A 26,109-nucleotide genomic window follows, 5' to 3' on the forward strand; every position below is an offset into this window, starting at 1 on the left:
GATGATGAAGTAAAATTAAGTTTGCCAGTCGTATTTAATGGCGTCTTGGTAGTGGTAGTGCGCGTATAACATTGCAAAATGAGGTAGTAATTTATCTTCTATGATATATGTAATAGGTTATGTACCATTCGGTAGTCATACGTTTATCACACTTTTAACTTTTAACATTACCGACTTTGTTAATGTCGGATTAACTTGGTTTATATTTACCCTTTTCAATGTTACACTGCAGCATTGGCTTTACATTTAGTACAATGTTGGAATGAAAGGTGTACACAAAACTAATGAATGCAACAACAGGTGATTAAGTCGTAACAGAGTCCGTTGCTGCGAAACTACTTAAAGCAATGATTGGTTTAGGCGCAAACTTAAGTTTGATATTTCGCAGACCAATAAAAGCACTGTTATAAACTCATGCAGTTTGCCTACATCACTTTTACTTATTATTTTTTTTTAAATAATTAAGGATCTGAGGCTCATCAATTACAGTGACTGGGCTACTTAGACTAACAGACAGATTACTGAGTCAGTCCCTCAGACGACACATGAAACTCAAACCGTGCATCAGTAATTACTACTTTGTGTTCGTAACACGGTAACATGTGTTACTGATGGCACTGTAACAACTGCAAAGCTGTTAACCGGTTCCCACGTAAGACAAAGAACTGCGTGACTGGACGAGGAGTCTATGGAGATGAGAATGCCTACGAGATGAAGTAAATGAGGTACGGTATCGCTTGATTCCAGTTCACACCTCATTATATAATATAACGAAAATACACGTTTACTCCAAAAGAAAATATTATTAGAGAAAACCAGAGAAATAAGATATGACTCATAATTGACAAATAAGGAATAAAGTTTTTGAAAATATATTGGAATTTTCGGTCCCCTTGGAACCTTCGTCAGCAATACTTGGCAGTCGAATGGAAAGTACAAATTGTAACACAATGAAGGTCTGACGCTAGAGAAGTGCAAGTTGCATAGATGGAATTAGAACCAAATAAACCATGACTATACAGGCAGCGGATTAAGGAGAAAACAACGGATTACATATGTTTGTAGAACTGATAGTTGTTAAGGGGTGTCAAGTCTTTGTGGAGGCCGGTGATGTGAGACTTAATACGAAAGATCCAATCGATTTCTTTACGTTTACGTTCAGTAGCGGATTTGAGGTTCGAGGCAATTAAAATACATTTCAGGTTTTTGAGGGAATGACTATGAAGATTGAAATGTTCGGAAACGGGGAATCCTGCAAAATTATCATGAATAGATTTGTTGTGATTATTAAAACGTAAGCGGAACCGGGAGCCTGTTTTACCTACATAATTGCCCTCTTTGCAAAGTACACAGTAGAAAATGTAAATATCATTAATAGAATCACAAGAGAGGGAATGGGATCTTAGACTGTAGTCTACATTGGGAATTTTTACCTCGATACCTGGGGTAATATGGGGGCATATTTGGCGTCGAGGTTTACCGCAACTTAAATTGCCTGCGCGGGTGGAAACTGAGTGAGGAAGTCTGGAGGAGGTGAATACAAATCTAGCAAAATGCTAACGAAATGCTAGCATGGGAGGGGGGATACCTTAAACGATCCTCTGACAGACTGATCGTCTTGGAATACAGCAAATTCCTGTTTGATAGAGCTCATAAAGGATTTGATGAGGGGGTTGTAACTGGTAACAAACGGAATGCGTGTGTTAGGACTGTTAGACTTGTATTTTCATAAGTCCTCACGGCTCAACTTGTCGGCCTTGGATATAATAATATACTAGTCTTTCAGGCAGTCTTGTGTTGCGCTCTAAAAGGAAGAACAATATATTTCATTATCACTATCACCATCACCACCACCATCACCATTTTCATGCTCATTTTCATAATGATGATCACACTGTTTATTTGTTATTGATGAGGTATGCGTTGCTTAATCGGATTTAAATTTCCTCCCTCCAAATCATTCTTCTGATCAATATGTTGCTAACAAGTCAAATATAAACAATTTTAACGATATTATTTACTTTAATAGTTTAATGTCGAAGAGAGTTAACATAGTAAAGAATTCGTTAATGGTAATGGTAATGTCTAACCTACGAAGTTTGATTTTACAAATAATTTCACATTTACTTTTTATTATCTTTATTTTTTTATTTAACGACGTAAAAAACCAACGAAAGAAATCATTAAAAGAGATGGAAAAGTCAGATATGTTGCAATCAGACTAGCTTGTCAAACAAGGGTATTTAATACCAACATCATGTTCTCGATCGATACTCTCAGTTTCAAAGCTTTCAGATGGGATCGTTGCAAACAATCTAGAAAAAGTATCATGAAAAACACCATTCATAGATATGATTTCCATCGTAGACGGACATCTAACGGAACTTCTTACGGTTTTGTGAATACAAACATCACCGTCAAATCGTTGAATTTGGCAAAGATTTTCTTGAATGATCTTACAGTACCCTGTATCCCAATCCAGGAGTGAACCACAACTCCAATCGAATCTTTCTGGGTAACTGGTAGCTGTAAAATTTGCACCTGTGATTTCATCGAAGTCTGCACCGAGTTCCTCGTCTGTTTCACATGTTACGTTAGGTGATACACGCATAGTCATGGTGTCTTCTCCGATGCTTATAGTGACCCTATCGTCGCGTTCTTGGAAGGTCGCACCTGTTAAGCATAACTTCTCGTTAGTCGTCGACGGTGACGGTAACCGGTATATTGCGTCCGTCACTTCTGCAATAATGAGTAATCCAGACTGCCCATTACTTTGGTAAGGGATACCAACAAGCAAACTACGGTAGGTTGTTTGCAACTGGCTTCTTAGATCACATGGCAGATAGTCCAAATCCAATTCTTCAAGAATTCCGTAATTTATAAATACTTCACCGTAAAGGGACTCATCGTTTTGTGCAGAGTTTAATGATTGTGCAAGAGACAGATCGACATCTGTAAGATAAAAAAGAAAATAGGAAAATGAAAATATCAAACTTAGGGGCATCATGAACCAAATTGGTTTCGTGTGACAATAATTATCACCGTGACAGTGTCCAAACCCACCCCCCCCCCGATCCAGGAATTCCCCTAAACTGGAGAAAACAATCAAAACAACGAAATTGAGAACATATATATATATATAGCGATAATTCCTTTGCAACTAAACAAGGGATGGGCAACTAGGCCTTTGTTAGTTTGATCGAGCTTAAGGCTAATATTTTAAGGTCACTGGTTTTACTCCTGTGTACATTCAAAATCCATTTCTAACAAACTATCTAAATTATTCCCCATGTGAATTTCTGTGTTTCAATGTTTCAGTACATAATCGAAAAGTAATCTCACGTTTTCCACATTGCTGGTCGTCTTCAATTCGTTTGGTAATCACTGCTTGAAGAGAAACACGTGGACCAAGAAATCGCCCGTTAGTTCCCTTTATACGAGACCGTCTGAGATTTGGTAACAATGTCGATGAGGCAGGCACAACTTCTACATACAACAAAATTAATACCAACATTCTTGTCAAACTAACGAAGCTCCCTACCGACTTTCGAGTAATTGCCATCATTTTCAATTCTAAGATCTAAAACAAAAAGTTTTGACAGTTATCGATCGTCCTAAAGCAGCCTTAACTTTGATATTCTGTTTTAGGGCTATATACGGCCGTCTTATTCCAGCTAACGAATCAACTTTGTAGTCCGGTACTTACAGACAGACAGTTTCGCGTAACTAGAAAGTTATAATTTTGCAATAAAGAAACAACCTTGTAGCGTTTCTTTCACTGATATGCCGGCCTACATGCATCAGTGTCTAAGGACATTGTCTGTCTTCAAATGACTATACCTGTCTGATTGTCGTGAAATTTATCACGAATAATTATCTTTAAATATCACATCTATAATGCCCGTATACATTTTATGTATTGAATTTTCGTTCGTAGCAGAGGTATATTGTCCAAAAACTTTGCTGACCTCCAGTGATAACGTGTATTTTTACAAATTAAAAACTTTAATGAATTCGATGAGTTCGATTTAGCCAGCAAGTCTCGATTAACAAACTCTATTAGGAATTTATTAAGCATGTACAATTGATAAAGCTGCGCTCGAGAAAATATCATTGCAAAAAAATAAAAAAATAAAAATTTAATCATTCCTGTTCAGCTAATTAATACACCAGGAAATAACCAATACGTGCATGCAGACATACATATATAATTAAAAAACTTAAGGCAAATGGGAAAAAACGTATGTAACACGAAAGCACAAACCAGTTTTCCCAAATTTCATGAAAGGGCATTTCTATGTAACTTTTAGTCACAATTCATGCATGACATATCCAATACGTTTAGCCCACAAGGTATAAATATAGATATGTAAGATATGTTCCAGGAGAAAGAAAGTAGGTTTCAGTTGATGAATATTACTTGTTATTTTTCTTTCATCAATAGACTTAGCCATATATCATCAATCATGTTCGGAAATCTTATATCCGGGGCTATTCTCGCTCTGGCTCGACAAATTTTAGTATTAACTTAGTCAAAGGTATTACCGAACTTACAATTATATTTTGGAGGTAAATAAGTCGACATCATTTCATTCTAGTCTCATTGACAATTCCAAAGGCTAAACCCTACACAGGGTTAGATCATGACACGAGCAATAATTTACCTTGTCTAATTAGTAAGGCCTTTCCTGATGAAGCATTGTTTAAATCAAAGCACAATAGCAGAGGCCAGTTCATGTTTTCCTATAGTTTCAAGTTAATTACCTATTATAAACTTTCCTTTTTGTTCTCATTTTAACGTTGACTTTTATATAAAAAAAAAGGCTTATTAAAATTTCTTTTTCTTCAGTATCCTTCCGTTTCTATAGTAGGTGATCATTTGGTCTCTAATATTGCATCTCTGAAAGAATTATAACGGCCGCATTTTCTTCGGAAATATAGTTATGATTTGGAAAGCGAAATTTCATTCAAAGATTTCAAAGGAATTAAAGGTGACGAAGTGATATTCATTTTGCCAGTCGTGATTAATGGCGTCTTAGGTAGGCCTATTGATAGTACGCCTATAACATTGCAACACGAAGTACTAATTTATCTTCTATGATATATGTAATAGGTTATGTACCATTCGGTAGTCATATGTTTATCACACTTTGAACATTTTACAGGACCGTCCCACCTTGTTAGTGTCGGATTAACTTGGTTGATATTGACCCTTTTCAATATTACTCTGCAGAATTGGCTTTACATTTAGTACAATGTTGGAATGAAAGGTGTACACAAAACTAATGAATGCAACAACAGGTGATTAAGTCGTAACAAAGTCCGTTGCTAAGAAACTACTTAAAGCAATGATTGGTTTAGGCGTAAAATTAAGTTTGATATTTTGCAGACCAATAAAAGCACTGTTATCAACACATGCAGTTTGCCTATATATATCACTTTTACTTAATTTTTAAAAAATAATCATCCTTTAACGGATTTGAGGCTCATTAAATACAATGACTGGGCTACTTAGACTAACAGACAGATTGCTGAGTCAGTTCCTCAGACGACACATAAGACTCAAACCTGTCTGCTCAAGAATCTCAAGAAACAATACGCAGCGCGTGCATGCTTTTACACTATCATCGTGTACATAAACATTATCATCGCCGTGCCTGTATTGAATGCAGTACCGTCGTGTAGTCTTATATTAATATTATCATTATTGTGTACTATGCTGTGGACAAGGTTACATGGACTGACCTGTTTAAATCAATTGTATCTCAATGTGTGCGTAGTTAAGTCATAGATATATCCATGGTTTAAACTATTGAACAACGGACGACTTTAATTTGGCATTTTCAACTCAGTCCTAACCTTAAATACAGTTATTAGGAAAATCGTCTATCTTCGACTATTTTTAAATAAACTCTTTGTCATAAAACAGCAGATACGCATAACTGGTACAACCACAATTGTTCGTGTCCCACAACCGTACATCAGTAATTACTACTTTGTGTTCTTAACACGGTAACATTTGTTACAGATGGCACTGTAACAATGCAAAGCTGTTAACTTGTTTCCATGTAAGACAAACAACTGCGCGACTGGACGAGGAGTCTACGGAGATGAGAATGCCTACGAGATGAAGTAAATGAGCTACGGTATCGCTTGATTCCAGTTCACACCTTATTAAATAATATAACGAAAATACACGTTTACTCCAAAAGAAAATATGATTAGAGAAAATCAGAGAAATAAGATATGACTCATAGTTGACATATTAGGAATAAAGTTTTAGAAAATATATTGGAATTTTCGGTCCCCCTGGAACCTTCGTCAGCAATACTTGGCAGTAGAATTGAAAGTACAAAATGTAACACAATGAAAGTCTGACGCTAGAGAAGTGTAAGTTGCATAGATGAAATTAGAACGAAATATACCATGACTATACAGGCAGCGGATTAAGGAGCAAACAATGGATTACATATGTTTGTAGAACTAATAGTTGTTAAGGGGTTCCAAGTCTTTGTGGAGGCCGGTGATGTGAGACTTAATACGAAAGATCCACTCGATTTCTTTACGGTTACGTTCAGTAGCGGATATGAGGTTCGAGGCAATCAAAATACATTTTAGGTTTTTGAGGGAATGACTATGAAGATTGAAATGTTCGGAAACGGGGAATCCTGCAAAATTATCACGAATAGATTTGTTGTGATTATTAAAACGTAAGCGGAACCGGGAGCCTGTTTCACCTACATAATTGCCCTATTTGCAAAGTACACAGTAGAAAAATGTAAATATTAATAATAGAATCACAAGAGAGGGAATGGGGTCTTAGACTATAGTCAACATTGGGAATTTTTACCTCGATACCTGGGGTAATATGGGGGCATATTTGGCGTCGAGGTTTACCGCAACGGAAATTGCCTGCGCGGGTGGAAACTGAGTGAGGAAGTCTGGAGGAAGTGAATACAAATCTAGCAAAATGCTAACGAAATGCTAGCATGGGGGGGGGGGGGGCCTTAAACGATCCTCCGACAGACTGATCGTCTTGGTAAACAGCAAATTCCTGTTTGATAGAGCTTATAAAGGATTTGATGAGGGGGTTGTAATTGGTAACAAACGGAATGCCTGTGTTAGGAGATTTAGACTTGTATTTTCATAAGTCCTCACGGCTCAACTTGTCGGCCTTGGATATAATAATATACTAGTCTTTCAGGCAGTCTTGTGTTGCGCTCTAAAAGGAAGAACAATATATTTCATTATCACTATCACCATCACCATCACCACCACCACCACCGCCATCATCATAATGATGATCACACTGTTTATTTGTTATTGATGAGGTAAGCGTTGCTTAATCGGATTTAAATTTCCGCCCTCCAAATCATTCTTCTGATCAATATGTTGCTAACAGTAACAAGTCAAATATAAAAAATTGTAACGATATTATTTACTTTAATAGTTAAATGTCGAAGAAAGTTAACATAGTAAAAAATTCGTTAATGGTAATAGTAATGTCTAACCTACGAAGGTTGATTTTACAAATAATTTCACATTTACTTTTTATTATCTTTATTTTTTTATTTAACGACATAAAAAATCCACGAAAGAAATCATTAAAAGTGATGAAAAAGTCAGCAATGTTGTTATCAGACTAGGTTGTCAAACAAGGGTATTTAATACCAACATCATGGTCTCGATCGATACTCTCAGTTTCAAAACTTTCAGATGGGATCGTTGCAAACAATCTAGAAAAAGTATCATGAAAAACACCATTCATTGATATGATTTCCATCTTAGACGGACATCTAACGGAACTTCTCACGGTTTTGTGAATACAAACATCACCGTCAAATCGTTGAATTTGGCAAAGATTTTCTTGAATGATCTTACAGTACCCTGTATCCCAATCCAGGAGTGAACCACAACCCCAATCGAATCTTTCAGGGTAACTGGTAGCTGTAAAATTTGCACCTGTGACTGCATCAAAGTCTGCATCGAGTTCCTTGTCTGTCTCACAGGTTACGTTAGGTGATACACGCATAGTCATGGTGTCCTCTCGGATGCTTATAGTGACCCTATCGTCGTCTTCTTGGAAGGTCGCACCTGTTAAGCGTAACTTATCGTTAGTCCTCGACGGTGACGGTAACCGGTTTCTTGCGTCCGTTACTTCTGCAAGAACGAGCAATCCAGGCTGCCCATTACTTTGGTAAGGGATAGCAACAAGCAAATTACGGTAGGTTGTTTGCAACTGGCTTCTTAGATCACATGGCAGATAGTCCAAATCCATGTCTTCAAAAGTTCCGTAATTTACATATACTTCACCGTAAAGGGACTCATCGTATTGAGCAGATTTTAATGATTGTGCAAGAGACAGATCGACATCTGTAAGTTAAAAAGAAAATAGTAAAATAAAAATATCAAACATCGAGAACCAAATCGGTTTCGGGTGACAATAATTATCACCGTGACACTATCTCCTCAACCCCCCCCCCCCCCAGGAATCCCCCTTACACTGGGAGAAAACAATCAAAACAACGAAATTGAGAACATATATATACAGCGATAATTTCTTTGGCAACCAAACAAGGGCTGGGCAACTAGGCCTACATTAGTTTTATCGAGCTTAAGGCTAATTTATGTGTACACACAAATTCCATTGCCAACAAACTATCTTAATAATTCACCATATGAATTTCTGTTATTCAATGTTTTAATACATTATCGAAAGTTAGCTCACGTTTTCCACATTGCTGGTCGTCTTCAGTTCGTTTGTTAATCACTGCTTGAAGAGAATCACGTGGACCAAGAAATCGCCCGGAAGTTCCCTTTATACGAAACCGTCTGAGATTTGGTAACAATGTCGATGAGGTAGGCACAACTTCTACATACAACAGAGTTAATGCCAACATTCTTGTCAACATAACGAAGCTCCCTACCGACTTTCGAGTAATTGCCATCATTTACAAAACTAAGATTCAAAACAAAAAGTTTTGTCAGTCATTTAGCGTCGTAAAGCAGCCTTAACTATGCTACTCTGTTAAAGGGTTATATACGGCCGTCTAATTCCAGCTTACGAATCAACTTTGAAGTACGTTACTGAAAGACAAACAGTTTTCGCGTAACAGGAGCGCTTATACACTGATATGCAGGCCTACATGTATCAGTGTATAAGGAATTGTCTTTCTTCAATTGGCTATTGCTGCTCGATTGTCGTGAAATTTATCATGAATAATTATCTTTTAATATCATATCTTGTATGCCCGCATATACGTTTTATGCATTGAATTTCCGTTCGTAGTAGAGTTATTTGTCCAAAAACCTTGCTAACCTCAAGTAATTAGGTGTAGTTTTCAAATTAGAATGAGTTCAATGACTTGCGTTTTGCCAAGCAAACTCGATTAACAAAATCTATTAGGATTTATTATGCTTTTACAATTATTAAGTTGCGCTCGAGAAAGTATCATTGTAAAAAGATAAAACATAAGTAACTTAAATTATTCCTGTTCAGCTAATTAATACACCAGGAAATTAACCATCCACTGCATGTTGACAAGCATATACAATTACAAAGCTTAATACGAATACAAAAAGACGTAGGTCAGAGTAAAGCACAAATAAGTTTTGACAAATACCATGAAAGGCCATTTTTATTTAACTTTCAGACACATTCTATGCATGACATATCCAAAACGTTTAGCCAACAAGGTATTAATAAAGGTATCTAACATATATCCTAGGAGAAAGAATGAAAGTTTCAGTTGATGAATATTACTTTGTATTTTTCATTCATCAATAGACTTAGCCATATATCATCAATCATGGTTGAAAATCTTAATCCGGGCTGTTCTCGCTCTGGCTCGACCAGTTTTAGTATTAACTTTTATTTTTTGCAGAGATGCCGATTTCGTCGACGATATAACCGAACTAATATTTATATCTTGGAGGAAAAGTAAGTCGAAATAATTTGTAAAATAGTATATAATTGACAATTCCAAAGACTAAACAACCATACACACAGTTAGAACATGACACGAGCGATACATTACCTTGTCTAGTAAGAGTAAGACTTCTCCCGATAAGGCACCATTTAAATCAAAGCACAATAGCAGAGACCAGTCTATGCTATCCTTTAGTTTCAAGTTAATAACCTAGTACAAACTTTATTTTACTTTTTTTTCTCATTAGTACGTTGACTTGTTTTAATAGAAATGCTTATTAATTATATTTAATTTTTCTTCAGTATCCTTCAGTTTCCATTGAAAGTGATCACTTGGTCTCTAATATTACATCTTTGAAAGAATTATATCGGTCGCATTTTTTCGGAAGTATAGTTAGATTTGGAAAGCGAAATTTCATTCACAGATTTCAAAGGAATTTAAGGTGATTGAGTAATATTAATTTTGCCAGTCGTATTTAATGGCGTCTTACGTAGGCCTATTGATAGTGCGCGTATAACATTGCAAAATGGAGTAGTAATTTATCTTCTATGACATACACTTCAGAATTGGCTTTACATTTAGTACAATGTTGGAATGAAAGGTGTACGCAAACTAATAAATTCAATAACAGGTGATTATGTCGTAACAAAGTCCGTTGCTGAGGAACCATTTATAGCAATGATTTAGGCGTAAAATTAAGTTTGATATTTTGCAGACCAATAAAAAAGCACTGCTATCAATCCATGGAGTATGCCTATATCATTTTTTTTAAATAAGCATCCTTTTAAGGATCTGAGGCTCATCAATTACAATGACTGGGCTACTTAGACTAACAGACAGATCATTGAGTCAGTTCCTCAGACGACACACAACACTCAAACCTGTCTTCTCAAGAATCTCAAGAAACAATACGCAGCGCGTGCATGCTTTTACACTATCATCGTGTACATAAACATTATCATCGCCGTGCCTGTATTGGATGCAGTGCCGTCGTGTAGTATTATATTAATATTATCATTATTGTGTACTATGCTGTGGACAAGGTTACATGGACTGACCTATTTAAATCAATTGTATTTCGATGTGTGCGTAGTTAAGTCATGGATATATCCATGGTTTAAACTACTGAACAACGGACGATTTTAATATGACTTTTTCAACTCAGTTCTAACCTAAAAATACAGTTATTAGGAAAATCTTCTTCTTCTATTATTATTTTTTTTTTTCATTTAACAACGTAAAAAACCCAAGAAAGAAATCAATAAAAGAGATGGAAAAAGTCAGATATGTTGCAATCAGACTAGGTTGTCAAACAAGGGTATTTAATACCAACATCATGGTCTCGATCGATACTCTCACTTTCAAAACTTTCAGATGGGATCGTTGCCAACAATCTAGAAAAAGTATCATGAAAAACACCATTCATAGATATGATTTCCATCGTAGACGGACATCTAACGGAACTTCTTACGGTTTCGTGAATACAAACATCACCGTCAAATCGTTGAATTTGGCAAAGATTTTCGTTAATGACCTTACAGTACCCTGTATCCCAATCCAGGAGTGAACCACAACCCCAATCGAATCTTTCAGGGTAACTGGTAGCTGTAAAATTTGTACCTGTGACTTCATCAAAGTCTGCACCGAGTTTCTCGTCTGTTTCACATGTTACGTTAGGTGATACACGCATAGTCATGGTGTCCTCTCCGATGCTTATAGTGACCCTATCGTCGTCTTCTTGGAAGGTCGCACCTGTTAAACATAGCTTATCGTTAGTCCTCGACGGTGACGGCAACCGGTATCTTGCGTCCGTTACTTCTGCAAGAACGAGTAATCCAGACTGCCCGTTACTTTGGTAAGGTACAGCAACAAGCAAACTACGGTAGGTTGTTTGCAGCTGGCTCCTTAGATCACATTGCAGAAATTCCAAATCCATATCTTCAAAATTTACATAGTTTACCAAAACTTCTCCGTACAGGGACTCATCGTATTTGGCAGATTTTAATGATCGTGCAAGAGACAGATTGACATCTGTAAGATAAAAAAAAATAGTAAAATAAAAATATCAAACAGGGGGCACCGTGAGCCAAATCGATTTCGGGTGACTTTAATTATCACCGTGACACCGTCTCCTCATCCCTCCCCCCCCCCAGGAATCCCCTGCAAGGGGAAAACAATCAGAACAACGAAATTGAGAAAAGATCTATATATATCGGTAATTTTCGGGGCAACCAAGCAATTAGGGCTGGGCAACTACTTTGATTTGATCGAGCTTAAGGCTAATATTATGAAGTCACTCTTTCCATTCCTTTGTACACAAAAATTCTATTGCTAACGAAATTTCTTAATTATTCCCCATGTGAATTTCTGTTATTCAATGTTTGAATACATAATCGAAAAGTAATCTCACGTTTTCCACATTGCTGGTCGTCTTCAGTTCGTTTGTTAATCACTGCTTGAAGAGAATCACGTGGACCAAGAAATCGCCCGGTAGTTCCTTTTATACGAAACCGTCTGAGATTTGGTAACAATGTCGATGAGGTAGGCACAACTTCTACATACAACAGAATTAATGCCAACATTTTTGTCAAACTAACGAAGCTCCCTACCGACTTTCGAGTAATTGCCATCATTTTCAATTCAAAATTTTCTTAAATGTTTAGACAGTCATTGAGCTTCCCGAAGCAGCCTTAACTATGCTATTCTGTTTTAGGGCTACATATGGCCGTCTTATTCCAGCTAACGAATCAACATTGAGTCCTTACAGATAAACAGTTTCGCGTAACTAGAAAGTTATAATTTTGCAATAAAGAAACAACCGTGTAGCGTTTCTTAGACTAATATGCAGGCCTACATGTATCAGTGTCTAAAGATTTGTCTTTCTTCAAATGACTATAACTGCCTGAATAATTAACTAATAATATCATATCTATAACGCCCGCATACGTTTTATGCATTGAATTTTCGTTCGTAGTAGAAGTATTTGTCCAAAAACCTTGCTACCTCAAGTTTAAAACTCAAAAACTATAATGATTTCGATGACTTCCGTTTAGCCAGCAAACTCGATTAACAAAATCTTTCGGGAATTATTTAACAATAAATCAAGCGAAGTAGGTTTTTTATTACATTTTGGATGTTGAAGGTATAGCGTTTTGGTAAACCCTGTGTAAATAAAGCTAATTGACTTACTAATAAAAATCCATGCATGACATACGCCGCAAAGTAACCCAGCAAAGTTAATACAAATATTTTACATATATTCCAGGAGAAGGAATGAATTTGTATCGTTTTCCTCTTCTCAGTTAGATGTAACCATATCATCATCATCATCAATCATGGTTGAAAATTTTCTCGATCTTGCTCGACGAGTCTTGGTCTTAAGTTTGCTATCTGTAGCGATTATGCCAATTTCGTCAACGGTGCTGCCGAATCTCCGACGGTATCGTACCACATCGACCAACGGACGGCTTCTTGTTCCACGCGATGCTCTGCAAACCGCGATTAGTGATCGCATAGACAGCGACTTCGAATGTGGAAATGGTGAGTTTTATTGCTGATTTCGTTTGCAGTTACTATATTGGGACCACAGATGTTGGACAGGTATATATATATATATATATATATATATATATATATATATATATATATATATATATATATATATATATATTTAAACCTGTACACCTTCGCCCTACCGAGCACAGTAATCTTAGACGGTACATGGTCGTTAGGAGCATATTCATAATTAATTACTCTGTGCTGGGAGGGATTCCTAAAATGCAAGAATAATTTGTTTGCACGAGCAAGTCGATGAACGTTATTAGGCCTAGTCGTATATCGCATGCAAAATGTGACGCCCCATTTATCATTTCTGGTTTTTTGGTCCAATGTATTACAACCTGCAACAGAAAAGCACAACCAGATGAAGTCCCCGGATGGATCCCGCTCCTTAATCTGAAGCATACCAACACTTTAAATTAGACCTATAATTGGATCTGAATACAATATTGTGCTAAAAAATACTTTGAAAGGTTGAAAGATGAGATTGAAGTGGATGTGTAAAGGTGGGGGTGGGAAGGGAAGGTATACCTCTCACACTCCCCTGGATCCTCACCTGCTAATTACATTTGATATCTCTTCTCCTAATTTTATGGCTGTATAAAACAGACGTCAGCCTGTCACTTCCAGAGTCCCTACCATCGGCAGATTACGACCAATCTCATTACGGGGAAATATTCGTCGCCTATGGAACTTTCGAAGAACTGGATTTGGACTACCTACCGTGTGATTTGAAAGACCGGTTAGAAACGAGCTACCAAAGTTTGTATTTTGCCATCCCTTACCTGAGCAATGGACATTCGGGATTACTCATACTTGCGGAGATGTCAGATACAAAGAACCGTTTAACGCCACCGTTAGTGACGAACGATAAGTATCGTTTTATCGTAGATACCATCGACGAAGACGGAGAGAGTGTAACGTTACGTGTAGGTGAGGACAGCTTGACGCTAGAGGTATCCAAGAACGTTTCTTGTCAAACAGACGAGAACGTTGGAGACGATTTCGATCAAGTTATCGGGGAAAGTCTGGACAATACCTGCTATCCAGAAAGATTTGATTGGGGATGTGGTTCAATCCTGGGTTGGGATATAGGTTATTGTAAGGCCATAAAAGAAAATCTGTGTGAGATTCAGCGATATAATGGTGACGTCTGCATGCATGCTACTACCAGTCGTTCCGTCAGGTGTCCATCTACGTTGATAGTCACATCTATGAATGGTGTTTTTCGTGAAATTCTTCCTGGATTATTTGATACACTCCCATCGGAAAGTCTTGAGGCAGAATGGGTTGATCGATACCACGGTGCTGGTATTAAGTACCCTTGTCTGTCACAAGAGAAATGATGGAGACCCAAATGGGGAGTTTTATATTCGACCTAATGAAACAAGTTAACCTAAAGTCATTCAATATGTATTGCAAAAAAAAAAGGGTAAACAGCTTAATATGTTTTTGTTGCCTATAACCAAATAATATCACTTCTTAAAAGAGAGCTTAATTAATTCATGTATTTACATTACGAAATTACGATCTCACACTCTGGTAAGGCCTCGGTGTATGCCGAGAGGAATGGGAGGTGGTGAGATGATGGGAACATGGGTAACGTTGAATTCTAGGGTACTATATTGGTCATGTAGTTAAGACAGTTTTCATTATTTAGAACGAACCACATTGTTGTGGTGGTGGCCTCGAGAAAGAGATGGTGTTTGGTAGAAGAAATGATCTCCAGAGTACAGACTGATGGGGAAAGTATTTACTTGAGTTTCTGGTGGCATTATATAATATATTAGTCTATATCAGTCCGCCCGAATGTTCTACTCCAGGAAAAGTGACAGAAAGGAGTAGGAGAATATCGTTTTGGTTATGTGGAAGAGCATGAATGGAAGTACATGTGGTTCAAAAATTGGGTTTAATTGAGGCAGTTTTATACCCCTTTAGGCCACCCGGGAGCAGAGTACGAAAATTGTTTACTACTGAGTGAAGAGGTTTGTTTACAAGTGACGTAAACGTCACGCTATGATAGCAAAAACTCTACATGGTCATGATACAAAAATTTCGGTAAGGCCATATTTGGCCAACTTATAAGCTATCCAGTGATGGGTAGCGTTTAGCTAGTGAGAACTTTCTATCTAGACTTCAAGACCACATTACTTTTGTGATTAAGTGTGTAAGTCAAAGTAAGTTTAATGGGAGTATGCTGCCTTCTTTGCTGAGACGCACAGACTGTTTTACATGTCAGTGTCACAAACACGAAGGCTGTAATATGGAATACACAGATATTTGTAGTTCTTATTTTCATTCGATTTCTCCATTTTGTAATTGTTCCCTCTTGAAATGTTACGTATAGCGCAATATAGTGAAACCTTGTTGCACTGTTTGTTTTGTATAATGGAGTAACAAGCCTACCATAAGAAATAGTACTCAAAATAAGATGGCTATTGGTTAACCGAGGACTATTCCTCCGATTCGTCAACATAGGTAAAGGTTGTGTACAGGTGATCTATAGTGAGGGGGCTTCCCTTTGCAAGAAGGGCCACCGAAATTAATAAATAATTGAACATATTAACCAGACTCGCTATTATCCCTTCAAGCAGGCGGTAACAAGTTCCCCTTACACTTTACCATTTTTTAACCGGTAAAAAGGCAGATCTGTTTGTAAAATTTCCGATATATTGCGTTCAGAAATACACCACCTTTTAATATTAGAGATAGAAAAGAACTTCGTTCATTAAAGAATCTTGTTCTAGTCGCTAAGCATGAGAAGCAGAGCCTTTTAATTAGAGTTTCCTCACGGTAATAAAACGTTCAATAAGGGTTGAAAGCCAATTTAATTTAATTACCAAGCTTTGGCTTTACAACATCCCATGACATGACATGCCCGAAGTGGTTTTCCAACGTGAATTTGGAAATAAGAATACAAACTGTTAGTTTACGAATCCTACTTGGCATCTTTCTTTCATTACAAGAATTAACTAATAAAGCATCATAATGGTCGACACTTGTAAATCCTATTTATCGTTTACCATCTGGAACGAAGTATCTTGGTCTAAGTTTGCTGTCAGTATGGAGAAGGGGTAATGGCGATTCCGTCACCAGTATTTCCGAAACTTCGACGATATCGTTTCTCATCGACTATTGGAAGGTTTAATCCTCCACATGAAATACTGCAAACCTTTATCTATGGTTAATATGAAGATTCCTGAACAAGCAACTCCCTTTTTAGCTTCTAAAAGTTGCTCATGCGTCGGACAGGAAAGGAAGAAAACTTATTTTCCTTATAGCTTTTGTTGTTCATATATGTGTATCCCCATCCAACGTTGATATTATACTTCAACACTTCCCCAGTGAATATATTTGAATGATCGATAGAGCGGTTCGCTATTCAAATTAAACAATTGTAAGAAAAGATACATAGGAATCTCAACACACGTTATATTCCATGTAATTGATGGATTAATAGAACAGACTATACAGTACAACAGACTTTTAATTTGAACGATATTAAACAGAATACAGTTTGTTGTTTCGAAGGCTTTTGGGTGGGGTGGGAATGATGCCTTCCAGTTAAATATAGTTAATCTACAGTTTGTAAACTGAGCAGCCCGGAACAACGGGTTAGCAGTCCACAGCTCTACCCATTTCACATATACATATTGGGCGACTTCATAACTGTGCGAGGGTCATAAGGTCGGTCCACGCGCCACAGTGGAGTACACAGGATTTCAAAGGTAGGGGCTTCAACATTTTCCCACGACTGATTACGGTAGGAGCTGAACATTAAGTTGTGGAGGTACCAGAGGGGGATGAAGGAACTCGTGAAGGATTGGGGCTGCACTGGGGTCAGTTAAGCCGACTCTTAGTGTAGGGTGTCTGGAGGACTTCGCCCAGAAAAAATCTTCAAATGGTGCATGTAGATTATAATTTAGGTCTATATAAGTAGCTCTAAACGCAGGCTTTGCGCTAATAAATAATAATAAACCCCAAAATCCCCCGCCCCCCGACTGATTAAGTTAGTCATCTGAATTCTTAACCAGATGCAAGTGAACTTTTGAGGGAAGGTCAGAGTCGAATGGGGAATTTATAATAAAGGTGATGCTGCCTTGCGGTTAGTGAGGCCGTCGCTTATGTAGGGAGGCGGGTTGACGGTTCTTCCCCAGAACAGTGGTGCATTCTGATACATATTTAGACTCCAAACGTAGAAGTAGTCCAATTTCTCCCGGCTGAATGCAAACCCCACTGATTGAACCATTACGCCTAGACTGGTGGGTAGGATGGGGGTGGTGTTGGTATGCTACTTAACATAGATTTAGCACTGCAATGATGGACACTGCGGATGATGTCATAACGGTTCAGGTACTGGTGTATTTGATATACACTGATTCATGAAAACATTATACGTCGTATCGTGTATAGGCCTGTACCTCTATATTGTATATGTTTAAGGCTCCTCCTTACTATATAGGTAATTCCAATCTGCGATCTATCAAAGAATTCATACAGCTGATTTAACATTGTCTTGGCCTACGATCCAATCTTTTTAACATACCGAGATCTATTAGTTTGGTTCTTGGACTAACTTAGACTAATGGTATTTGTCATTTGTGCCTTGATTTAAATAATGTTTTTTTCGGGAGAAGCCTTATCTTTATTCGACAATGTCCTTTATTGCTCTTGTCATGTTCTAACTCTGTGTAGGGTTTAGCCTTTGGAATTGTCAATTATAGACTAGTTTACAAGTACTTTGAAATTATTTCGACTTATTTTCCTCCAAGATATATTATTAATTCGGACATATATTGAACTAATTCGGCATCTCTGCTAGGAGCAAATTTAATATTAAAACTCTTCAAGCGAGACGGGAACAGCCCCGGATTTAAAACTGTCTGCGAGTCTAGATAGCACAGTCATTGTAATTGATGAGCCTCAGCTCCTAAAAAGGATAAGTATTATAAAGATAAAAACAGGAATAAAAGTGGTATAAGCATGCATACTGCATGGATTGATAGCAATGCAAAATATCAAACGTAAGTTTGCGCCTAAATCAATCATTGCACTAAATAGTTCCTCAGCAATAGCACAGCAATAGTTCCTCAGCAAAATAGTTCCTCAGCATTGTTACGGCTTAATCACCTTTGGTTGCATTTATTAGTTTGCGTACACCTTTCATTCCAACATTTTACTAAATGTAAAGCCAATTCTGCAGTGTGACATTGAAAAAGGGCAATTTAAACCAAATTATCCAACATTTACAAAGTGCGTTCTGCTAATACACATATGACTACCGAATGGTACAAATATTACATATATCATAGAAGATAAATTACTACCTCATTTTGCAATGTTATACGCGCACTATCACCTACGTATAACACGCCATTAGATACGACTGGCAAATTGAAATATCACTTTTTTCCTCTTTAATTCCTTTGAAATATGTGAATGAAATTTCGCTCTCCAAATATAATTATATACTTAATACACAATGCGACCGAAATAATTCTTTTCAGAGATGTAATATTAGAGACCAAATGATCACGTATTATAGAAACGGAAGGATACAGTATACAAAATAAATTAATAAATCTTTTTATTAGAAAATGTCAACGTTAGAATGAGAACAAAAAAGTAAAGTTTATAATAGGTTGTTAACTTGAAACTATAGGATAGTATAGACTGGTCTTTGCTATTGTGCTTTGCATTAAATGTTACTTCATTGAAGGAGCAGTCTTAATTTCATTAGACAAGGTAATTTATTGCTATTGTCACGTTCTAACTCTGTCGATGGTTGTTTAGTCTTTTATGTCAATTATAGTCAATTATAGACTATTTTACAAATTATTTGAAATTATTTCGACTTATTTTCCTCCAAGATATAGCCTAAATATTAATTCGGTAATATCGTTGACGAAATCGACATCTCTGCAAAATGCAAAGTTAAAACTAAAACTGGTCAAGTCAGTGCGAGAACAGTCCCGGATTTAAGATTATCGAACATGATTGATGATATATGGCTAAGTCTATTGATGAATGAAAAAATACAAAGTAAAATATTCATCAACTAAACTTTCATTCTTTCTCCTGGAACATAAGTTAGATATCTTTATTTACATTTTGGGCTAAATGTTTTGGATATATCATGCATAGAATGTGACTGAAGGTTACATAAAAATGCCCTTTCATGGTATTTGGAAAAACTTGTTTGTGCTTTCCTGTAACATACGTCTTTTTCCATTCGACTAACGCTTTGTAATAGTACATGTATGTCTACATACACCTAAGGCGTTATTTCCTGGTGTATTAATTAGCTGAGCAGGAATAATTTAATTGACTTATTTTTACAATGATACTTTCTCGAGCGCAACTTAATTACTTTTACATGCTTAATAAATTCTAATAGAGTTTGTTTATCGAGTTTGCTTGGCTAAACGCAAGTTATCAAAATCTTTCTAGTTGTTATTTGAAAAGTACACTTAATTACTTGAGGTTAGCAAGGTTTTTGGACAAATGACTTTACTACCAACGTAAATTCAATACATAAAACGTATGCGGGCAAAATAGATATGATATTAAAAGATAATTACTCGTGACAAATTTCACGACAATCGAGCAGCAATAGCCATTTGAAGAAAGACAATTTCCTCAGACACTGAAACATGTAGACAGGGACGTAGCTAAGGCCTGATGATTGGGGGGGGGTGTAGTGGCTGAAATTCCAACTGGATGGGTTTTGGAGCCAGAAAATTCTGACTGCTGCCTTGTACCCCCCCCCTACCCCCGCACTAATCGTCAATGATACGGTCAGTGTCAGAAAGACACCCCATCTTTCGCGACTGCACTTATGTTCCAAACTTTTTTCGATACATTTGTACCTTATGGGGCAAAGTTTTTGCTTATGTTGATGGCACTTTTAAGCTTCCATAGATTAGCATTGGTGTTTTAATTGTATACCATAGAGACAATATATATCCCAACGACGTAGCCAGGAGTTTGAAAGAGGGAACACCTTTTGCGATTGTTATAGGGGAGGGGTCTAAGGGGAGGGGGTGTCCCCCTCCCCTTTGAGATATTTTTGAACAATTGAAGGTCCTTAGATGCGATCTGGTGCAATTTGTTGCCAGTTTCATCATTATCATATGATATCATATTATCAGCAGATTTTGTTTTCCTGTTTGAATTCTTTTACATGTTCTTTTACATAATATATCAGAAATACATTTGACGAACTTAACTGATGGACAATATAAACTTTCATATTTTGTAAGACAGCCAGATGTGCAGTGGCCTAAAAACAAATATCGTTATCGCCGTGTATTAGCAGTGTAATAACAACAGTTTTTAAACATATTTTTCGACACTGAAAGGGGGGAGCAGTCGCTCCCCTGCTCCCCCTGGCTACGTCCCTGTATATCCTGAACTTACTTGAAGCAAGCGAACAGGGTCGACCCACCCAATAGCAAAATTAATACATAAATTATCCGAATTGAAGCTGGCGAACGTTGTATTTTTTTTTTAGAGTATTCAAAATCATACGAAGTTTTGTATGGTGGAGTATAAGGATCGCGAGATACAATTTCTCAATGTGACGAGGAAAACGTGGTAAATATGACTGATTAAACGTCAATTTTGATCGAAAATTTTATGTCACTCACAATTTACAAGAACATATGAAAATAAAAGTGCGACAGTCAGAAAAATTAGAGTGCGACAGTCGGAAATTCCGAATTGAAGCTGGCGACAGTCGGAAATTCCGACAGTCGGAAATTCCGACTGTCGCACTCAAATTTTCCAACTATCGTAATTTTTACCAAGATTGGGGGGGTGAGACACCCCCCCACACCCCCCCTCTAGCGACGTCCCTGCATGTAGACCTGCATATCAGTGTAAGTAACGCTACGATGTTGTTTCTTTATTGCAAAATTATAACTTTCCAGTTACGCGAAATTGTCTGTCTGTAAGTACCGTACTGCAAATTGATTCGATAGCTGGAATAAGACGGACGTATATAACCCTTAAACTGAATAGCATAGTTAAGGCTGCTTTACGACGCTCAATGACTGTCAAAACTCTTTTCTTTTTTTTAATCTTAGAACTGAAAAATGATGGCAATTACTCGAAAGTCGGTAGGGAGCTTCGTTATTTTGACAAGAATGCTGGTATTAATTATGTTGTATGTAGCAGTTGTGTCTACCTCATCGACATTGTTACCAAAGGGGTCTAAGGGGAGGGGGTGTCCCCCTCCCCTTTGGAATTTTTTGTATTTCCAGGTGGCCTCAGATGCAATTTGGTGCAATATAGCACACTTCAACACCCACTCCATTTTGTAAACTTAATTTTGTATTTTCACCTGGCCTTAGATGCAATTTGGTGCTCCAAATGAGATTTTTTTTCTCATTTGGAAATGAAAAAGGGGTTTTCTGACTTGCGGAGCGGGGGGGGGGGGCGGAATGATACTTCCGCCCCTCCACATTTTTCACTGGGGGGGCTGGCGCCCCCCCCAGCCCCCCCGGTTCCTACGCCCTTGGTTTCGTATAAAGGGAACTTCCGGGCGATTTCTTGGGCTACGTGATTCTCTTCAAGCAGTGATTAACAAACGAACTGAATACGACCAGCAATGTGGAAAACGTAAGATTACTTTTCGATAATGTATTAAAACATTGAATAACATAAATTCACATGGTGAATAATTAAGATAGTTTTTTGGCAATGGAATTTGTGTGTACACATATATTAGCCTTAAGCTCGATCAAACTTACATAGGCCTAGTTGCCCAGCTCTTGTTTGGTTGCCAAAGAAATTATCGCTGTATGTATATGTTCTCAATTTCGTTGTTTTGATTGTTTTTTCCCAGTGTAGGGGATTCCTGGAGGGGGGGGGTGAGGAGATAGTGTCACGGTGATAATTATTGTCACCCGAACCCGATTTGGTTCACGATGCCCCTGTTGATAGTTTTATTTTACTACTTTCTTTTTTAACTTACAGAAGTCGATCTGTCTCTTGCACAATCATTAAAATCTGCCCAATACGATGAGTCCCTATACGGGGAAGTATTTGTAAATTACGGAACTGTTGAAGATATGGATTTGGACTATCTGCCATGTGATCTAAGAAGCCAGTTGCAAACAACCTACCGTAGTTTGCTTGTTGCTATCCCTTTCCAAAGTAATGGGCATTCTGGAATACTCGTTCTTGCAGAAGTGACGGACGCAATATACCGGTTACCGTCACCGTCGACGACTAACGATAAGCTATTCTTAACAGGTGCGACCTTCCAAGAAGACGACGATAGGGTCACTGTAAGCATCGGAGAAGACACCATGACTATGCGTGTATCACCTTACGTAACCTGCAGTGAGACAGACGAGGAAATCGATGCAGACTTTGATGAAGTCACCGGTGCAAATTTTACAGGTACAAGTTACCCTGAAAGATTCGATTGGGGTTGTGGTTCACTCCTGGATTGGGATACAGGGTACTGTAAGATCATTAAAGGAAATCTTTGCCAAATTCAACGATTCGACGGTGATGTTTGTATCCACGAAACCGTGAGAAGTTCCGTTAGATGTCCGTCTAAGATGAAAGTCATATCAATGAATGGTGTTTTTCGTAATACTTTTTCTAGATTGTTTGCAACGATCCCATCTGAAAGCTTTGAAACTGAAAGTATCGATCGAGACCATGATGTTGGCATTAAATTCCCCTTGTTTGACGACCTAGTCTGATCACAACATAGCTGACTTTTTCAATCTCTTTTAATGATTTCTTTCTTGGACTTTTTACGTCGTTAAATGAAAAAAATAATGATAATTAAAAGTAACTTAAAATTATTTGTAAAATCAAACTTCGTAGGTTAGACATTACCATTACCACTAACGAATTATTTACTATGTTAACTTTCTTCGACATTAAACTACTTAAGTAAATGATATCGTTATTAACTTTTACATTTGACTTGTTAACAACATATTGATTAGAAGAATTATTTGGAGGGCAGAAATTTAAGTCCGATTAAGCAACGCAAACCTCATCAATTAAAAATAAACATCATTATGAAAATGAACATGAAAATGGTGGTGATGATGGTGATGGTGATGGTGATAGTGATAATGGAATATATTGTTCTTCCTCTTAGAGCGCACACAAGACTGCCTGAAAGACTACTTCTGTTTTGAGAATTGGCCGAATTGATGCAACTAATTTGCAACAAACACTACCTCCAAATTCATGGCACCGCAATGGGTACCAAATGTGGCACCGTCTTTTGCCAACATCTTAATGGGAAACCTCGAGAAAGAATTTCTATCTCGACAAAACTTGAAACCACATACGTGGTTACGTTTCATTGACGTATCTTCATGATATGGACTCATGGCGAGGCAAATCTAAAACTCTTCATTGATGACAAACTCGTTTCATCACACTATCAAATTTACTGCAGATTTTGCTGGACATGGCGTTTACTTCCTGGACACCACTGTGACCCTACAAAATGGTTCACTATCATAAGACAATTGCTTTTACAATTAACTTACAAACAATGGGCCACCCGAACACATTTGAATTACGTCTACACTATCGTTGGCCACGTACTTGGCCTTTGCATTTGTCTTTTGATTATCCCAAATAAATGTGTATTATGGGTTGAGATTCTTGAAGATATTGACAATTATTTGCATCACAAATGTATTCGTTTCATCAAAAGGTTTTAAAAAGTTTAAAACAGTATTTTGCGTCCTTTTCTATAATTTTTCTCAACCTCACTGACTCCACTATGCCATAACGACATACATAACTAGCCTATCTATTTAAATCTTACTTCAAATGGTGGCATAAAAGTCGAAAACTTTGCAACTTTCAACTTTGTTTTTCTCCAAAATATTTTTCGTTGGGGTCCCAATAAACCTGGCCCATAATATGAATATTTAAGCACTACGAACGTCATTGACTAATAGGCCTACGTAATACAACACTATGCTTGATTTGTGTACAGTCTATATGCCAGTTGTACCAGGGAGTTCCATAACATCTCCCTGGTTGTACCAACGCAAAGTTTTGAATCTATTTTTAGCAACGGCTTATAACTAAACCTGCATCTCTGTTTGGTTGAATTCAAACTAGGGGGTTTGGGGGAACTGTAGGCGATTAATTTTAACTATGGAATTTGTCGTGGACACTTTTCTCATTATCTGCAAATATCCTTAATCACTCGCCAATTAACGTTGTTGGCAGGGAAAAACTTGGCTAATATCTTAGTGTGCTGTTTTGTGATTGATACATGTAAAACAATCGATGAACATGTCAAAAAAGTAAAAAATGGCGACCAAACGCAAAATGCTGCTTTAAGATTATATTTTATTTTATTTTTACTCGTAGTCGTTATAACTTGTTTTATGAAGTATTGAAACCAAACTTTGGTTGAAAGGTACAGTTCTGAATGTTTTATGTTAATTTTCTGAAATCAATCTCTCTCGTGACCTGTAGGACCATAGGAAAGCAGAGGTGATGAATAATTGAAAGAATTTTAGTTAGAGAAGTCTATCAACTATAACTAAAAAGAAAGAGGACGGGATTGTTGCTGGCTTTAAAGCTTTATAGAATTACCGATTATACGTTGATTTGTTATAATTGTTCTATGTAAGGTTTTGCAGGGTAGTATTGCTTACCTTGTTGATTCTGTCCACCATTATGAACCCAGGCCGGGGCTGAGGCTTGAGGGTAAGCATTCGCTCAAGTCCCCCGGAACTCGTACCAGATATGGTGATCGGTCTTTTGCTGCTATTGCTCCACGTCTTTATAATAATCTTCCTTCTGATTCGCTTTCCACCATCGATGAATGCATTTAAGGCTCATCTTAAGACTGACTATTTTTTCCTTATTTCAATTCGGATTTTCTATTTGTACTGTTGTTGTAAAGCAGTGGTTTCCAAAGTGGTCCCTGTGTTGGGAAGTCTCATTGGGGTGCTACAGGGTACACGGGGATAAGGGAGCGTTGGGACTGATTTGGGGGTGCCTGGTAATTATGACACGTCACTGCAGCGATTTAGGGCACAATAAGGCATCTGGGGGGTTTGGGAACAAAATAAATACATTTTGTGATCCAATTGTGATCCAAAGTTATCCAAAAGTGGTATTAGAAATTCAATAACTCCACTCCCTAGGTCCAATTTCTTTCGCGTTTGGATTATATTGTGGCAGAGACATCTCTTGTAATTTATAAGCGCATAGCGCGACCATTTTAGCCTGTCATTTGGGGTACTCCCTGAGCTGATTACTGATTGCAAATTCGAGGGGAGGGGTGGGGGAGGGGCATTGGGACAGTTCAAGATTGTCGAAAGGGGCGGTCGTCTAAACAAGTTTGAGAACCACTGCTGTAAAACGCTTCGAGCCTTTGGGAAAGGCGCTATATAAATATGTTTATTTATGGGCTTCTTCTGATTTAGCTAATTAAGTGTGTTTTCTTCTATTCCATTCGGAGACATAGTTTCGCGAGTAAAAGCTTGGGACTAAACTAGTGTATATAAAGCTTCATGTCTTACGTAAAAGTGTGGTCGTACAATAGTTCTTGTTTTTGCGAAAGATTTTTGTTTGCTGCTATCAATCATTCCTTTCACCTCTAGAACTAGGC

General features: G+C 37.4%; 3 protein-coding genes across 3 annotated transcripts; 1 reads left to right on the top strand and 2 right to left on the bottom strand.

Annotated features, from left to right (window-relative positions):
* Positions 1–1,684: 1,684 nt before the first annotated feature.
* On the bottom strand, positions 1,685–3,816 carry LOC139974616 (uncharacterized). The gene is made up of 2 exons (XM_071982261.1): positions 3,343–3,816; positions 1,685–2,952 (listed from the first exon to the last, which is right to left on the bottom strand). Exons 1-2 carry the CDS (start codon positions 3,563–3,565, stop codon positions 2,222–2,224), a joined length of 954 nt encoding a protein of 317 aa, XP_071838362.1. The 5' UTR covers positions 3,566–3,816; the 3' UTR covers positions 1,685–2,221.
* A 3,805-nt stretch (positions 3,817–7,621) lies between these two features.
* On the bottom strand, positions 7,622–11,944 carry LOC139975279 (uncharacterized). Its single transcript, XM_071983474.1, has 3 exons — positions 11,550–11,944; positions 8,729–8,872; positions 7,622–8,373 (listed from the first exon to the last, which is right to left on the bottom strand). The coding sequence occupies exons 1-3, from the start codon at positions 11,863–11,865 to the stop codon at positions 7,643–7,645; spliced, it is 1,191 nt and encodes a 396-aa protein (XP_071839575.1). The 5' UTR covers positions 11,866–11,944; the 3' UTR covers positions 7,622–7,642.
* Positions 11,945–13,075: 1,131 nt separating this feature from the next.
* On the top strand, positions 13,076–16,042 carry LOC139976520 (uncharacterized). The gene is made up of 2 exons (XM_071985638.1): positions 13,076–13,469; positions 14,097–16,042. The coding sequence occupies exons 1-2, from the start codon at positions 13,265–13,267 to the stop codon at positions 14,831–14,833; spliced, it is 942 nt and encodes a 313-aa protein (XP_071841739.1). The 5' UTR covers positions 13,076–13,264; the 3' UTR covers positions 14,834–16,042.
* The last annotated feature ends 10,067 nt before the right edge of the window (positions 16,043–26,109 follow it).

The sequence above is a fragment of the Apostichopus japonicus genome, chromosome 1, assembly GCF_037975245.1.
Source record: "Apostichopus japonicus isolate 1M-3 chromosome 1, ASM3797524v1, whole genome shotgun sequence".
NCBI classification, from domain to species: Eukaryota; Metazoa; Echinodermata; class Holothuroidea; order Aspidochirotida; family Stichopodidae; genus Apostichopus; species Apostichopus japonicus.